This window comes from Panthera pardus, unplaced genomic scaffold (assembly GCF_024362965.1).
Source record: "Panthera pardus isolate Hobbes unplaced genomic scaffold, ASM2436296v1 HiC_scaffold_7, whole genome shotgun sequence".
NCBI lineage: Eukaryota > Metazoa > Chordata > Mammalia > Carnivora > Felidae > Panthera > Panthera pardus.
In genome coordinates, this window is record NW_026527002.1 from 23,005,243 (window position 1) to 23,024,318 (window position 19,076).

The window sequence follows — 19,076 nt, forward strand, 5'->3', positions numbered from 1 at the left end:
ACCATGAACATAAGTCTTGGCAGAAAATAAACACCCTCTGAGTTTACTTTTAAATTTAAAGTAAATAGAAAAATTAGTTTATAGAGCGCCTGTCCAGTACAGTTCCTGCCCTAAAGGGATAACTTAGGATCTTTATTTCTAGTGTTTGCAGCTGTATTCCAGAAATGAAGGCTAACAGTCTGTGTTCTTTAAAAAGCACAAATTAAAACTGTGGCTATCTGGCAAAAGCCACTAGTCAATAAGCTAAAAAATTATTCAACTGGTATTATATAAAATATTCAATGATACAAAAAATAAAAATATACACAATATTTAGTATATGCCAATTATAAGAATATAATATTTCATCTTAATATTAATATATAACACCCCATAAACAGATGTTACTTTCTACCTGAAGAATCTATCTTTAAAGATACAGAGTACTGACTTGAGGGAAAAAAAAAAACTTTTGACTTCTACCTTTAAACTAATTAACACATTACTTAAGAGTCAAAAAAACAATGGATTTGCTCATCGCTTTTAATATTATGACAGGACAGGTATATGCACACGTAAATTTAACTCTTACCTTATCAAGTTGATCTTGAAGACTAGTGGATGCTTTATAACCAAGCTGTAACAGCATTGCTTCTGCAGCATTTTTTTTGGCTATCTTTTTGTTAGGTCCTGTTCCAGTAGCAACTTCATTGCCTACTTTGACCTGGTAGGATTAAAGTAAGAAATGGATGGTAATTGCTTTGGTAAACAAGAACTCCTTAATACCCAAAAGCAATGTGTTATGCTCTCTAGCATTCACAAATGTAAAGTTCAGTCCAAAATTAAAATAGCAATTAAGCTAGTCTCCCAATTACATAAAATTATATACACAAGTGAAAATATATGTGGCGAAAAATATGACAATATGGTCCTCAAAATGGCAATGGGGGTTTATCCCAGGGTGATAGAATCTTAAATGACTTTTACTTCCATACATAGTTCTATGTTACTTGATTTTTTAAACAAAAATACTTCTATAAGCAGAAAAATAAAATTCACATTACAACAGAGTTTATGTTGGTTATGACTACATTTAGCATTATTTAAGTTAATATACTAAAAGACTGAAATTCATGGTGGTGCAATTCAAAACAATGTTTACATTGTATCCCAAGTTTACAAAGGTTTATATTAAATAGTTCCTGAGAAAAATTAATATACAAAGGTTAATTCAATATTGTGGTTAAGAACAAAGATTTCCAGGTCAGAACTGGGTATGAAATTCAATTCTACTACCTCTTAACTGTATGAACTGATTCAAATTAGTCAACATCTCTAAGCCTCAGTTTTTTTCATCAATAAAAGAACGGTAATACATCTATGTCACTGTATTGTTCTGAAAATTAAATAAGAAAATGTATGTAAACTACACTGTAGAATAAATCATAACTGGTCAATAAACAGCTTTTTATTATTAGAACTATTCCACAATTACCTTTTGCAAACCATTGATGTATACACACACACACACACACACACACACGTATTTAAATATACATCAGCCATCTCATATCCACATATACATTTTCTGTATTGGGTAGAGCTTTTAATGATGCATGTGCCAAAAGCTAATGCAAATATAAAAATTATAGTGGAAAGCAAAAAGGAAAAAATAAATAATTTTTTAAAAGTAAAGAAAGCAAGAAGTATATAGCATTACAAGGAGAAATAAAAAATACACAACTACAGTGGGATTTGTTTTTATACACTGGTCTCAACAAATGATCAAAGCAGCAAATAAGAAAGAAGATACGCACAACTTTGGAAATGAAACAATTAAGTCTGAATAATCTATGGGCAGAGAAAAAATCCCAATAAAAACTAGAAAATATTTTAAATAAATAATAATGGAAATACAATACATCAAAACCTGAAGCATGCAGCTAAAGGATCTAGAAAAAAATATATAGCCATAAAAGCTTAGAGAAAGGCAGGAAAGTAATGACCTAAACATCCAGCTCAAAAAGTTATTAGAGCAAAACAAATCCAAAGAAAATGGAATAAAGACAAGGAGGGAAATTAAGGATAAAGAAAAAATACAATAGAGAAATTCAAAAAAAGCAAAAGTTGGTTCCCTGAAAAGACTAATAAAATGACAAACCAAAGTTAAGACTGATCAAGAAAAGCAAGAGAAGACACAAATAAGAAGAAAATAGGAGATTACTATAGCTTCTGTAGAATTAAAAAATAATAAGGGATATTGAGTATTTTAGCTAAAAACTTTTGAATATTTAGAGAAAGTACAAAAATTCCTGAACAATACAAATTACCAAAACTGGCACAGAATAAACCCAGAACTGTATAGCTCTATAACTACTAAAAGAAAAAAATTAAAACAATAATTAAAAACGTGTTCATGAAGAAAATTCCTGAGAGCTTCTCCAGTAAGTTCTACCTAATATTTAAGAAAGAATAATGCTAACCTTACAAAACTTCACATAATAAAAGAAAAAGAGAAATCAGTCCCCAATTATTCAATGAGGTATCAGTTTGATTCTAAAACCCAACAGGAACAATTTAAGAAAGAAAATGTACAGACCAATTTCATTCCCAAGTATAACTGTTAAAGTTTAAACTGCATAATATAGTATATTGAACAAAGCAATATATAAAAAGAAAAATCATGATGAAGTTAGGTTTATTCCAGAAATGCAAGATTGGTCTAACATTTGAAATTCAAGTAAAATCAATCAGTGGAATCTGCTATATTAACAGATTGAGGAGACAAAACATATGGTCATCCTAACAAATTGAGCAAAAGCATGTGATAAAACTCACCATACATTCATAATAAAAACTCCTAGCAAACTAAGGAAAACAGGGAACTTACTTAATATGATATAGGGCATTCTGCAAAAAGTCTATAGCAAACTTCAACAAACATTATACTTACTGTTGAAATTCTGATATTAGAAACAAGACAAAGATGCCCTCTATTTTTACTAGTATTTAACATTTTACTACAAATCCTAGACAGAGCAATAAGACAAGAAAAAAACCATAGAATTAGAAGTATAAAAACAAATTGTCATCATTTGGATATATGATATTTATATAGGAAATCCAAGAATATCTACAGCTAAATTATAAGACTTTATGAGAGTGTAAAGTTTTCAATGTATATTACAGTATACAAAAGCCAACCACATTTTTCTAATATTTATTTATGTATTTATTTTTGAAAGAGTGAGAAAGCCTAAGTAGGAGGAGGGAAAAAGAGAGAGGGAGACACAGAATCTGAAGGAGGCTCCAGGCTCTGAGCTGTCAGCGCAAAGCCTGACATGGGGCTAAACCCACGAACTGTGACATCATGACCTGAGCCGAAGTCAGAAGCCTAACCGACTGAAACACCCAGGAGCCCTAAGCCAACTGCATTGTTATATCCCATCAACAATCAAGTAGAAAATTATTAAAAGATACCATTTACATTGAATGAAAATCAAATACCTATGATGTTTAAGAACTTTATATAAAAAAATAATAAGCACCGAGAAAAATTAAGATAAACCTAATAGATACGCCATACTCATGTACTTAATACTCAATATGATATCAATTCTCTTCAAATTGACCTATAAATTCAATGAATTACCATCAAAATCCCACACATGATTTTTACAATACTTGACAAGCTGATTCCAAAATTTACATGGAAATGCAAAGTACTAAGAACATTCAAGATCCTATTGAAGAGAAACAAGGTGGGGGCATTATTCTTCTGGATGTCTACACTTATAAAGTCAACATGAGGGAAAAGACAGATAAATCTGTCTGCATTAAATTACTTCTGGGGGTGTCTGGGTGGCTCAGTTGGTTAAGCATACAACTCTTGATTATGGCTCAGTTCATGATTTCACAGTTGTGAGATTAAGCCCAACATCGGGTCTGTGCTGATAGCACGGAGCCTGCTTGGGATTCTTTCTCTCTGCCTCTCCCCACCCCCAAAATAGACAAATAAACTTAAAAAAAAAATTACTTCTGTTCCTCAAAAGAACATCACTAAAAATGGGGGGGGGGGGGGGAAGGAAAGTCACAACACAAGAGGAGATACTTGAAAGGCCACATAACTGAAAAAGACTTACATTCCAGAATATATAGTAGATTCCGATAAATCATTTTTTTTAAAGAGTTATTTATTTATTCTTTAATATTTACTTATTTTTGAGAGAGAGGCGCACAAGTGGCGGGGGGGGGGGGGGGCGGGCAGAGAGAGGAGACAGAAGATCCAAAGCAGGCCCTGCACTGACAGCAGACAGACCTGTATGAGACTCAAAGTCACGGACCGTGAGATCATGACCTCAGCAGAAGATGGATGCTTAACCAACTGAGCCAGCCACCCAGGCACACCCAAATCAATTTTTTTTTAAGCTAGTAGAAAAATGAGCAAGAAAGCTGAACAGGCAATCTATAAATGAAAATTTGATGTCACTATGCTTTGCTTTAAAAAAAAAAATTAGCTTCAATAGTTTCATGCCACCTTAATAAAATTTCACAATTACAATATTCTGTGTACTAGTAATGAACTGGTATGTTGTACAACTAATCCAGCTTTGGGATATAAAGCATGACACTTCTACACAGTTAAAGCATAACTGGCTATTTCACTTGTCTCAGAACATACCAGTTTCCATCTGGTGTCCACACTTGTGTACTGCTTGCCATTTATTCTTACACCATTATTTCAGTTTGATTTGTGTTACCATTTCCATCACCACGTTAAGCTTCAGTGAACCAAGTACTTCTAACACAGTGGTTAAAGAACTTAAGTATAAACAATGTGCAAATATACGACAAAGAAAGTCAAGATGAACTAAATGACATAGTTGTTGTATATGAAACACTGAAAACACATTCTTTATAGAGTTTCTGTAACAACTATCTCAAATGTTACAGTTCAAATCTGTGCACTGTCTTTGAAACATTTCATTGCTCTTTCTTCTAAAACTAGAAACCAGTACATTATGACAAATCAGCAGTAGTCTATGGACTTCCCTCAGAAGCACTGATCTAATACTTAATCCTGTCCACAGCAGATCCCTGGAGCTGGGTGAACACATACTATCTCCCACATCTGTGCTGGCCTGCACCTGACCTGAATATAGCAGGCCCTAGGTATAATGTGCTTGAGTCCCTGGCTAGAGCCAGGCCTCTGCTACCTGTTATTTTTTCCAGTGTTTGGTTAGTTCCCAGCTTCACCAGCCCCTGTGTTGTTGCTGGAATGCTTGCTAGCTAACAGAGTAGGCCAGCTACGTCAGAAGCTTCCTCTACTGCTCTGAGGGACAAAAGACTTGCCAAAGTAAATGGAAGCAGGATCAGTCAGCAGGGGAAAAAAAAAAAAAAGTTTCAGCTGTTTTGACATGCTACATACACCTCACGAGCTCTCATTCAATTCTTTTGCTGCTTCATCTCTAAATCTCATTTATCTACCCAGGCCTGATGCTCTTTGACTCCAGTCTCCTGCTCTTGGGTAATGCTGTTCCCGACTCAGCATTCATGTTGGATCTGTATCTGCCAGCTTTCCATCTGACCTATTCTGACACCTTCAAGACTTACTTCTAGCACCGGTACTTCCAGATTCATTTTTCCCATTCTCCTACCCCTCACCTCACACAAGTTGACATGGTGGCATGGTTCAAAAGGTTGCAGGTAATTATCCCAGAGTTATTTGCTAGTATCGAAAAAGAGGACTGTGCTGAAGGACTCTGATTCCTTGCTAACAAACACAGTGAACATTCAAAAAAATAAGTCACATAATTATAAAAGCATGTAAATGTGTAAGTAAGCAAGTATGTAAGTAAACTTCATAAGCCATCTTCCTCAAAAATTCACAATATTTTTAAATTATTACAAATAATAGTTTTACATTAAAACGTTGTCTACAAAGAAGCTCAATTATTTTGCCATGCAATAACTTTAAGACTGCTAGGTTTTTATCTTTAAACAAATTATTTAAATAAGTCCTCAAAAAAAGTAAAAAAAATAGTTCTAAAGTAGCATTTACCAAAGACTTAATTGATTTACTTTCAATGAGTCACAAAAAAAATTGATGGGGGTGCCTGGGTGGCTCAGTCAGTTAAGCATCTGACTTCAGCTCAGGTTGTGATCTCATGGGTTCATGAGTTTGAACCCTGGTTCAGGGGAGATCCAGTCCCACTTGGGTAGAGCATGAGGTCTGCATTGGGTGAGCTCAAGCCCCACTTCAGGTAAAAATAACATGAGCCCCACTTCAGGTGAGCCCTGTTTCTCTCTCTCTCTCTCTGCTCCTCGCTCACTTGCGCCTTCTCTCTCTCTTAAAAAAAGAAAAAAAAATAGGAGCACAGGGTGGCTCAGTCAGTTAAGTGTCCAATTCTTGGTTTCAGTTCAAGTCATGATCTCACCATTCATAGGATCAAGCCCTGCAATGGGCTCTGTGCTGACAGTGCAGAGCCTGCTTGGGATTGTTTCTCTCTCCCTCGCTCTCTGCCCCTCCCCTGCTCTCTCTCTCAAAATAAATAAACATTAAAGAAAAAAAAAAACAAATATAATAGATGAAACTTGCTTTATGCATTTTTTTAAAACCTGAAGACCTTAATCAGAGGTAGAAAAATTAACTCATGATATATAATAATAGAATGTGCTGATATACAATTTGGTGTAGTTGTCATTATTTTCTCATTGAAAACTTAAAATACCTCTTTCTAAAATAATAAAAAGCTTTAAGAAATACGCTCTAGAAATAAACACCCAGATAATGTCATCAGAGATTTTCCTTGTCTAATAATCAGTACAAGTAACTGCATCTACTTTATAACACACAAACTTACCTTTTTTTTTTTTTTTTTTTTTTTTTGGTGATAGATAAATATGAGCATATTATCTCTGGATATTTTACTTCCACATTCAATTATAACAAATGATAACATTGCTTAAGTAGTTTATACAAAAGCCTTTACTTTGATAAACTTGCTGCAATACTATAATGAATCCACTGGGGCTTCCAGAAGGGGAAAAAACAATATGAATTCAGTGTGAAAACATTTAAAAGCACAGCCAAATGTTCCCATTTGACTAGAATGTTTATGAATACCCATAAAATGGAAACTGGCCTAAGACATTCTAAATTCCTTTTTCAAAAGGGGTACTCAAAAAAAATTGTTTAATAAAGTCAAAGCCAGTTTTTATCCTAACACAGGTCTAAATTTTAGGTGATTTCCACCCCCCCTCAGGTTTTAGAGTTCTAAAAATATTTCCTAGAATTCTTTAAAGCTAAGCATGTAAAAAGAAAAATAGTGCCCATATTTTACAAAGTAAAATACTAGAATAAAACTGTTCTGGGTCCTAATGACATCTAGACAGTACTGTGCTTACTACCATAGAAGTATTCCCCCATCTTCGGATATTGAGGTTCCCATCAGAAGTTTTCATCTCCAACAAAAGCCCAAGATGCTAGCTCTCAATCAAGCAGGAAGGCAGCAAATGTACACCAAAGGTTTTTTAAGGTACTACTATATACATATACTATATTAGGTACTCTGAGATAAAGAAACGTGGAGATTATAAATTGGGAAAGAAGGTAAAATTTAAATATGCATGAGAAGTTAATCAATGAGATACTATGTATTAGTGCCAAAATGTCTGCCACATGGTCAACACTTAACAAATATCTGTTGGTTTTAACTGGATTAATTAAAAATGAGATCTATGAGTCTAATTGGAGAAAGTTGCTTTGACAAGCCAATTATAACAAAAACAGTTTGGGTACAGTAAGCAGAATTTCAATATAGATTGAGTATTAGATGATTCTAATCAGTATGAATCATGCCTAATGTAAAAACACAAAAGAAAAACTTCCATATTTTTTAGGGATATACACTAAGTATGCAGGTTAAAATGATAGGTGGCTAGATATTACCTTTGAAATACTTCAAGAAAAGAAAGAGAGGGAAGGAGGAAAGAAAAATTGATAGCTGAAGTAAGTGTGGCAAAAATCTTAATTGTTGGGTTTGGATGCTGGGCATATTCCTCATATGCTATTCCTATTCCATTGTATTATTATTTGTAGTAAACTATTAAGAATATCCACCTTTGGGTATGTTTGAAAATTGCATAATAAGAATTAAAGGTTTCTTCACTACTGGGGCTTGAGTTGGCAAATGAAGATGAATGGGTAGAATTTTAAAAGGAGGGGGGCGCCTGGGTGGCTCAGTCAGTTAAGCAATCAATTCTTGATTTCACCTCAGGTCATACCTCACAGTTCATGAGTTCAAGCCCTGCTACAGGGCTCCACGTTCACAGCATGGAGCCTGCTTTGGATCCTCTGTCTTCCTCTCTCTGCCCCTCCCCCACTTGAGTTCAAGCACCTGTGCTCTCTCTCAAAAATAAGAATATTAAAAAAACTTTTTTAAGTAAATAAATAAAAGGAGGACATATTAGGCATTGTGCCTCAATCCGAAATCTCTAAATCTCTAAATGCCTAAATCTCTCAGCAATTCTGAGTCCCTCAGTCCTCACCAGCTAGCTTTCTTTTCCTAATTTTCCTGATAACCCAAAAGCTCATGCTCTTGGCCCTGTTCCATCTTCTACATCTATTTTCTAAATTATGTTTCTAATTCCATCCGTATCCTACCCCCAGTAGTTAACAGCCCCTGACTGCAAAGCGTAACCTAAGTTAGAGATAAGCATTCTGAATTATACACTCTGTGGTAAATAACCTGTGTGAACTCACAGTCCCTTCAAAAACCCAGATGGTCTACTCTAACATGTCCCTGACACTTGAATGTTTCAGCCAAGAAGCAGGTGGGCCTGGAAGGAATGAATGTTATTAGTTCCTAGTCTGCCTTGCCCCCACATCTTTATTCCAACCTGGGGGTTTCTAATTTTTTTCAGTAGTTACAAAATTGTTTTCTAACACAGAAGTTAGAAGTACCTGCATCACAAATTCCCGACGCCGAGGCATTCCTCTTTCTGAAAGCAAAACATAATCTGGCTCCTTCTCCTTTTTGGCCTGTTGAATTTGAGCCAGGCGGCTAATGGGGTTCATTCCTTGACCATACTCTGGTCCAGCCTAAAAAATAATTTGAGAAAATTTCAAAATATGCTTGCAAAACCTATTATCAGATCCTTTAAGAAACAGTGGTTCTCCCCTCATCTTCTGTACCCCAAAACCATGACTAGAGAAGATAATGCAACTGGAGAGTCATTTATGAAGATTTCTAAAGGTAAATCATACAATGGATCTGAAACTAAGACTTCTATGGGATTTAGGGCTCAAAGGCATTATTGATAACTTGGGCTAAGGCTGCTTTTAAACTCTTTAATATATTAGAGTTGCTTCACAACTTCTGTTCGTCAAAAAACACCAAAAAGAAAGTAAGAAGATAAGCCATGAGCTGGGAAGAGACATTTGCAATATATATAACTAAAAAAAAAGATGTATCCAGCATCCGAAATATATTTTTTAAAACTCCTAAAAAGTATTAAGACAATATAAAAGAAAAATGGGCAAAGAAGATGAATAGATATTTAACAGAAGAAAAACATATGAAAGGATAATCAACCTCATTATGACTCAGAAAGTGGGGGTGCCTGGGTGGTTCAGTTGGTGAAGTATCCAACTCTCGATCTCGGCTCAGGTCATGATCCCAGGGTCATGAGATTGAGCCATGTGTCAGGCTGTGTGGAGCCTGTTTTGAGATTCTCCCTTTCCCTTTGCCCCATTCCCATTCTGCACACACATGCGCTCTTGCCCTCGCTCTCTCTCAAAAAAAAAAAAAAAAAAAAAAGACTCAGAAAATGCATGTTAAAACCACAGTCAGATACTATTTCACACTCATCTATTTGGCAAAAATTAAGAAGTCTGACAGCCCTGATTGGTGAGGATAGGGAGTAACAAAAACTTATACACTGCTGGACTGCCTGGCTGGCTCAGTCAGAAGAGTCAATCCTGATCTCAGGGTTGTGAGTTCAAGCCTCACATTGGGTATAGAGATTACTGAAAAAGTAAATGAATAAACTTAAAAAAAAAAAAAAATCTTAGGGGCACCTGGGTGGCTCAGTTGGTTAAGCATCTGACTCTTGGTTTCAGCTCGGGTCATGATCTCACGGTTTGTGCATTTGTGCCCTGAATCAGGCTCTGCACTGATAGCATGAAACCTACTTGCAATTCTCTCTCTCTGTTCCTCCCCCACTCTGTCTCTCAAAATAAATAAACTTTTTAAAAATCCTTATACACTGCTGATAATATAAATTGGAAAAGAATCTGGCAATGTCTAGTAAAGCTAAAAACCAGTAGCCTCTTCATAGACATATAAATACCCTTAGAAAATGATTTCCCATATGTGCTAGCTCATATATACAGGAATATCCATAGCTGCATTATTTGAAATAGCAAAAAAACTGGAAATAGCCTAAGCATTTATCAATAAAATAATAAATTATCTCATGTTAATACAGTGGAGTGGCATATAGCAATGAAAATGAATTAAGGACAGCTGCATGCCTCACAATGAATGAAATTCAGAAAAAAATTTTAAATAAGACAAGAAAAGCAAGCACAGAAGAATACAGTATGATATAATTCATGTAAAACCCACTAAAACGACAAAACACTGCTGAAATTAACCAGGGTCTCAATAAATGAACAGACATATGTTCATGGATCAGAAGACTTAATATGCTTAAAATGTCAAGTCTCTTCAAACTGATCTATCAATTCATTGTAATCCCAATCAAAATCCTACCATACTTCTTGTAATACTTAATAAACTAATGCTAAAATTCACGTGGAAACACAAAGGACAGATAATCAAAACAACTTTGAAAAAAAGAAGAAAGTTGGAGGATTCAGACTATCTGATTTCAAGATTTATTATAAAGCTATGGTGATCAAGACAGTATGTGTAGTATTGGCATAAAGAGACAGAGACCAGCAAACACAGCAGCATCCAGAAATAGACCCATACATATATATGGTTAACAGATTTTTGACAAAGGTAGAAAAGCAATTCAATGGGAAAGGGTAGTCTTTTCAACCACTGGTCCTGCAACAGCTGAATATTCATATGCAAAAAAAAAAAAAACACACACACACAAAAAAACAAAAAAACCACAAACTTAAATCCGTACCTCATTATCATTAACTCAAATGGTTCACAAACTTAAATGTAATATCTAAACTATAAAATTTCCAGAAGAAACACAGGGGAAATTTTTGTGACTTGGTTAGGTGACAATTTCTTAGATACAACACTGAAATCATATCCCATAAAAAATAATAAATTAGACTTCTTCAAAATTAATAATTTCTGTTCTTTGAAAAGGTTAAGTCACAGGCTTTAGAGAAAATATCTGCAAACCATATATCTGATAAAGCACTTGTATGTGGAGGGGAGTGAAATAGGTGAAAGGAATTAAGAGGTAAAGACTTCCAGTTATAAAATAAGTAAGTCATAGGGACATAATGTACAGCACAGGGAATACAGTCAATGATATTGTAACAACTATGTATGGTGACAAATGGTATCATTTCATAATGTCTAAAAATATTCAATCACTATGATGTACCCCTGAAACTAATGGGATACTGCATTTCATTTATGATTCAATAAAAACATAAAGAATTCTCACTGAAGAAAAAAAAAGAACTTGTATCTAGAATGTATGAAGACCTCTCAAAATTCAATAATAAACTTATTATTATTTACATTTTATTATTTTTATTGTTATTTAAGTTATTACTTAATGTTTGAAGTGGTCAAAAGATTTGAACAACACCTCATCCAACCTCATGTGCTACCAAACACATAAACAATGCTCACAATCATTAGCCACTGGAGTAATATAAATTAAAACCACAATGAAGTATCAATACACATGCATTTGTACAACTGAAATTCAAGACTATACTATGTATTAGAAAGGATGTGCAGCAACTAAAATGATGGCTGCTAAGAATGTAAAATGGTATACTCATTTGAAAAAACAATTGACAGTCTCTTAAAAGGTTGAGTATATGCCTACTAAATGACCATGCCATTCACTCCCAAGCATTTACCCAAAAAAGAAAAGGAAAACTTATGGGGCACCTGGGTGGCTCAGTTGGTTGAGTGTCCGACTTCAGCTCAGGTCATGATCTCGCAGTTCATGAGTTCGAGCCCCACGTCAGGCTCTGTGCTGACAGCTTGCTCAGAGCCTGGAGCCTGCTTCGGATTCTGTGTCTCCCCCTCTCTCTGCCCCTCCCATGCTTACGCTCACTCGCTCGCGCTCTCTCTCTCTCTCTCAATAATAAAAAAATGCTTAAAAAAAAATTTTTTTTTAAAGAAAAGGAAAACTTAGGCCCATAAGACATACACACATGTTCACAACAGCTCTATTTATAGCCCAAAATGAGAAACAGCCCAAATATCCACCACAGGGTGAATGAATAAACAAAGGGTGGTATAACCATACAACAGAATACTACTTAGCATTAAAACAGAATCAGAGGCGCCTGGGTGGCTCAGTTGGTTCAGCTTCCAACTTCGGGTCATGATCTCGTGGTTCATGGGTTCAAGCCCTGCACAGGGCTTTGCACTGACCGTGCAGGGCCTGCTTCAGATGCTGTCTCCCTATCTCTCTGCCCCTTCTTCGCATGCACACACACGTTCTCTCTCTCTCTCTCAAAAATAAACATTTAAAAGAGCTTTTTTAATTAAAAAAAAAACAACAGAATCAGTAACTGTTAACATGCAACAACATGGACGAATCTCAAAGTGATTATGCTAAGTAAAAGAAGCCATCCAAAAAGAAGGTAGTTGCTTGGGAATGGAGGGTGGAGGGATTACAAAGGGGCACAAGGAAACTTTTGGGAGCAATGGATAGATTCATTATCTTGATTATGGTCATGGTTTCACAGGTGTACACATATATCCAAACATACCAAATAGCATGTTTTAAATATGTACAATTATACTTCAACAAAGCTGTTTTAAAAGCTAGCTAACCAAATGCAATTTTTTTCAGAAAAAAACAAACATGCAATAAAATTATAAGGTCAGGAAACGTTAAATATAAAACTAATATTGTGATTAACTATGTGAGGTGGTATCTGGACGTAACAGAGGAGGGGCCTACACAGCTTCAATCTCATTGAGAAATGTTCTAGATGCAAGTTGGGCAGTAAGTTTTCATTTAACGTAATAGGCTTTTTAACTTACATACAAATACTGTATAAGCCATTTAGAAGGTATTCTATTTTTAACGTTGTATGGGAAATGTTTATGAATAAAGCTTTTAAAAAAATTTTTTTAAACTTATATATAGCTGTTTTAGTGCCTTCTAAAAGGTTTAAAAACAAAAAAACAATCTTTGCAAATCAAATATTCTCTGTGCATATGAACTTTCTTCGGATATTACTCCTAGATATGAAGCTGTGTATTTATCACACGGGCAGAACTGTTTCCACCTGTGAAAATTTACTCTAAAACAAGTATTAGAGGCAAGGGTAATCACTGTGTTGCAGGCTGTGTGTGTCACACTAAACTTGTATATAGTCGGAGCTCTTCCTGGTTCTCCATCACACCTAGTTTGCTGCTGCAGGTCGGATCCTGCAGGGTCTTTTAGAGTATGTTTAGGATTTTGGACTTTATCCAAAGAGAAACGGGAAATTACTAAAAGATTTCAAGCAGAGGAATGACATGATCTGACTGGTGTCTCTGAAAGATAACACTTTTTAAAAGATCAGTTGACAGGATGTCAAAAGTACTTACAGGAAGGCCAATTAAAAACCTGCTATAGCAGTTCAGGCAACAGATGATTTTGAGCCGAACCAAATAAAGATGGCAAAGAGATGGAAATAAATGAACCAACTTAAGAAATACTTAAGTGATAGATTCAACAGGATTTGATGATTGACTGGATATAATGGTTAAAAGTTAAAAATGACTCCCAGGTTTCTGTTTCAGCAGCAGTGGGATGGTGATGCCAGGCACTGTGACAAGGAATGCTGGAGGAGAAGGAGTTTATGATGAGTCTGATGTGCCTGTGAAATAAATAAGAAGTGAAGATGTCCAACAGGCAGCATATAGCACAAAAGAGTATCTGAAAATCATCTACACAGAGACTGAATTGAAACCCTAGAAGTATGAAGAGAAGCCTAGGTGCAGTAAGAGAAGAAAAAGACTGAGAACTTCAGTTACTGCAATAGTTAGATGGAAGAAGAGGAGAGAAAGGGAAGATTCTAGCTTTTGATAAAATTCTGGTTTCTACCCATATTTAATAGCAAAAATGAAAACTAATGAATTATAAACGAAGTAAAGGATTGATAAGAACAAATACAGACAATAAGTTATAAGTCTAAGAGTGGGATATCAACAAAAAGGTAAAGGGAAGTTTTTGAGTCTAGCACTAGAAGTATGCCCAGTTCCTGAAGACACTCAAATAAATATGTACTTCCAATGGTATGCTGCCTTTACTTTTATTTAATTTGCCTCTTTTATAAAAATGTTTTTAAGTTCCAAAACACTGTTGATACGGATTCCAATGACAAAAAACCAGATGCATAAATCCAATTAGATAATAATGGAGTCTGAGAACATTAAGAATGGCTGGTTTCTTCCCTTGATTGAAATTAACTACTAGCACCTCGGACAATTAACTTATTCCTTGGATATCAAGTCTTATGTTCTCTTTCCACGAACTAGTATAGACAGTCTTGTAATAGTTGTATCCAGAAAATTTTACCTCCAACGTTGGAAACACTTCTCTAAATTCTCATCTTATAGAAGAGAACCGCATTAAAAAACAAAATATAGACCCAAAGACATAATTAAAACAATCTAACATTGTAACTGTTAGGTTACTGTGTAGCGTTACTCTTAAAATCCAAGAGGAGTTCACAATCAACCGGTTTCAGATGGGCACTGGAAACAGACAGGACTGGACCTGGAACCGAACTGTTACATGATCTTGGGTACGTTTCTTAAACACCAAGGACCTCATCGGTAAAATGGGATAAAAGCTACACCACAGCATGATTATGAAAATTAAATAAAATGTGATGTTTTGTTACTTTAAATAAAATTAAAGTAAATCATCAACAGTTTATTCTCTACTTCTACTGCATAATAAGGAACTATAGAGTCTACATGTATAAGACATATGAGGAAGGGAGGAAAATGCTGAAAACCAATATACTATTCCAACCTGACCCATTTATTGGCCCACCATAAGGTGTGATTATACTTAAAATTATCTAGATTCCAACTCACTGTATGTATGCTGTTTTCTTAAAATAACCTTACATTCCAGAAGATGTCTATAGGCTTTATTTTAACGTAAGACAGACATGGTACAAGTAATTACAAGTGTGATGTATGTGAAGAAAAATGTAGGGGGCTAACCTACTCTGGGAAAGTTCTGGAATAATATATACTAGAAGTAGCAGCAAATAATTCTTAGAATTTAAAATGTTGCTCGCCACTCTGGGGAATAACATTTAAACAATAATCTTGCTTTTAATGGCTATCGTTAAAAACAATAGGGTTATATTTATATCCTATATAAAAATGTATAGATCTGGGGCGCCTGGGTGGCTCAGTCGGTTGAGTGTCCGACTTTGGCTCAGGTCATGATCTTGTGGTCTGTGAGTTTGAGCCCCGCATCGGGCTCTGTGCTGACAGCTCAGAGCCTGGAGCCTACTTCAGATTCTGTGTCTCCCTCTCTCTGCCCCTCCCCAGCTCACGCTGTCTCTCTCCCCAAAAATAAATAAACATTAAAAAAAAAAGTATAGATCTTTTCTAGCCTAATGGCTCATTATTCATAACTTATTAAGATTAGATTTAGTTTAATAAATTCGATGGAAATTATTGTGACCAGTTTTGTACTACCATTCTGATGTAGAGCACTGTTCTTCCAACGTGGAAGAGCTATAGATTTTATACATAAAAAGATTTAAGACAAAAAAATACAAACAGACTCACTAATACATAGTACAAACTGGTGGTTGGCAGGGGGGAGGGGGATGAGTGAAATAGGTGAATGGGATTAAGAGGTACAAACTTCTAATTACAAAATAAATAAGTCACAGGGATAAAAAGTACAGCATAGAGAATACAGCCAATAATATTGTAATAACAAATGGTGACAGATAGCAACTACACTTATCGTGGTGACCTCTCAGTAACGTGTAGAACTGCTGAGTCAACATATTGTACTCCAGACACAAGTATGTCACTGTACTTCTACTATACTTCAATAATAAAAATTCTTTTTAAAAAAATTTTTTTAATGTTTATTTATTTTTGAGACAGACAGAGACAGAATTCGAGTGGATTAGGGGCAGAGAAAGACACACAGAATCCGAAGCAGGTTCCAGGCTCTGAACTGTCAGCACAGAGCCCGACATGGGGCTCGAACTCATGAGCTGTGAGATCATGACCTGAGCTGAAGTCAGACGCTCAACAGACTGAGCCACCCAGGCACCCCAATAATAAAAATGCTTAAAAAATATTTCAGAAAACAGACCACAGATATATTCACATACATCTAAAATGTGAATAGACAGGTATAGAATAACAATAGTTAACCTTTATTGAGCACTTTTTATTTGTATTGTTAATAAATACTTAATAATAATTACTAATACATTCTGTGTATTATCTCAGTTAACACATGACAATCCCATGAAACTAGTTCAATTATTATTCCTACTTTATAAAAAACAAAATGTAAGATTAGAAAAGTTAGGTTACTTGCTCAGGTCACAGGGATTCACACTCAAAACTTAATCCAAACGTTCTGTTCTTAAAACGATTATCCTAGGGGCGCCTGTGTGGCTCAGTCGGTTAAGCGGCCGGCTTCGGCTCAGGTCATGATCTCGCGGTCCGTGGGTTTGAGCCCCGCGTCGGGCTCTGTGCTGACAGCTCAGAGCCTGGAGCCTGTTTCAGATTCTGTGTCTCCCTCTCTCTGACCCTCCCCCATTCATGCTCTGTCTCTCTCTGTCTCAAAAATAAATAAACGTTAAAAAAAAAAAATTTAAAAAAAAACAAAAAACAAAAAAAAACGATTATCCTAAATACTGCATGATCTCACTTATACGTGGAGTCTAAAAAAGCCAAACTCATAAAAACAGAGAGCAAAATGGTGGTTACAGGGTCTGGGAAGTAGGGGGATAGGAGAGATGTTGTTTAAGGGTGCAAATTTGCAGCAAGTAGTAAATAAGTTCTGCAGACCTAATGTACAGTAGAGTGAAAAAGACAACAATGTTGGATTAGAATCATCAGACTTGCTAACAGACTAGATCTTAATTATTCCAACTCCTAAAAAGAAATGATAATTATGTGGTATGATATAGGTGCTTATTATACCTATATATAATTACACCTACATATTACAATGACAATTACAATATATAAATATATCAAATCAACAGGTTGCGCACGTTAAATTTACACAGTGTTATATGTCAAATGTATTTCAATTAAAAACCCACTTAAATGCTAAAAAAAAAACAAAAAAACCCACAACCATTATCCTAAAGCCTAACCATGTGGTTAGAGCATATGAATGAAAACCAGCCCTCAGAACCACTAGAACTCATAAGTGTATCTATTTGCCATTTATTTTTAGTCTACTTTACATACCATGTAGAATGCTATTTCATGGATTACATAACCTACACCTTGTCATAATGATAGTATTCATTAAGAACACGTTTATGTAGTTACTTATTTATGTGAATATGTATGCATGTATTTTTAAATAAAGCAAAGGTACAAAATGCAGAAAACCTATAAAAATACCAGTTGTACCATAGTACAATCTAAACAAAAGAGGTTCGTCACAGATAAAACGTACAGTTGACCCCTGAACAAGGTGTGTGTGGGGGGGGGGGGCAACGCCCCACTCAGTCAAAAATCTGCGTATAACTTTGTTTTTTTGTTTGGATTCCTCCAAGACTTAACTGGTAATGGTTAATTACTTAACTACTAACTAGCCAACAACTGACCAGAGAAGCCTTACTAATAACAGAAACAGTGAATGAACACATATTTTGTATGTTTTATGTATTATATAGTGTATTCTTACACTAAAAAAGGAAATGTTATTAAGAAAATCATAAGAAAAAAAAGGAAAAGAAAATTATAAGGAAAAAATACATTTATAATACTGTATTTATAGAAAAATTTGCATACAAATGGACCCATGTGGTTCAAACCCGTGCTTTTGGAACCCTTGATTCGTAGAGCTAACCCAAAGTCTGCTAGAGAAGTGACACTGAGGGGGCAAGTGACATGCTGGCAACTGAAGGCTCTCTCTGTAAACAGAAGGCTAGCTCGTTCATCCCATACACAGTGCGCACTCATGGGCAGTGTCCTGTACTCAGTGTCGACTGAGCTCATTCCTTTTTGGGTTGTTGTTGTTAATGTAAACAGAAAAACCTGCTCCAGTAAAAGAAAGAGTCACAGCATCTTGCAAAAGTGTGTGCTCTGTTTTCTTCTTTGGCCAAGCTCTACATGCCTGAAAGAACAGAAATAAAATAGTACCGTCTACCTCACAGGGCTGCTGCGAGCATCAAATGTGATAAAGCACACGAAGTGCTGGGACAAAGCTGGCCGCACACGGTGCTTTATATCTACCGGCTGCTGCCACCGTCACCAGCATTAGTACGACTCATATGATTATTACTCTGTAACCCATCATCATTTCATGAGAGCCCAACAAGTTACTACATTACAGTGTTGTGTGCAGAAAGAACGTTGGGTTGGAAAACAGAGTCCTTCAAGTTGTTCCACACGTGAGGTGAATAAAAGCGAGCAAATTCTTTGAGCACGCATGTTTCATGAAACCTTACTGTAAAAGGAGGGGTAACGTCATCTACCTTACACAATCCTGATGAGAATCACATGGTGACCATGAATGAGAAAGTATTTTTTAAACCATAAAAACTAGAAATATGGAAGGTACTGTTTTTTGATGAACAAACACAGGTATACAAGTGTCTAAAAGCAAAACAAGGGTGCTGGGGTGGCTCAGTCGTTAAGCATACGACTCTTGATTTTGGCTCAGGCTGTGATCTAACA

General features: G+C 35.5%; 1 protein-coding gene across 15 annotated transcripts in view; it reads right to left on the reverse strand.

The window, feature by feature from the left end:
* Positions 1-19,076, reverse strand: part of STAU2 (staufen double-stranded RNA binding protein 2) — a 306,645-nt gene that overhangs the window by 169,878 nt on the left and 117,691 nt on the right. For all 15 annotated transcript variants that reach the window (XM_019453291.2, XM_019453289.2, XM_019453295.2 and 12 more), the window contains 2 exons: positions 8,945-9,082; positions 572-703 (listed from right to left, as the gene is read on the reverse strand). In XM_019453291.2, the coding sequence (XP_019308836.1) occupies positions 572-703; positions 8,945-9,082 (270 nt within the window). The remainder of the gene's footprint in view (positions 1-571; positions 704-8,944; positions 9,083-19,076) is intronic.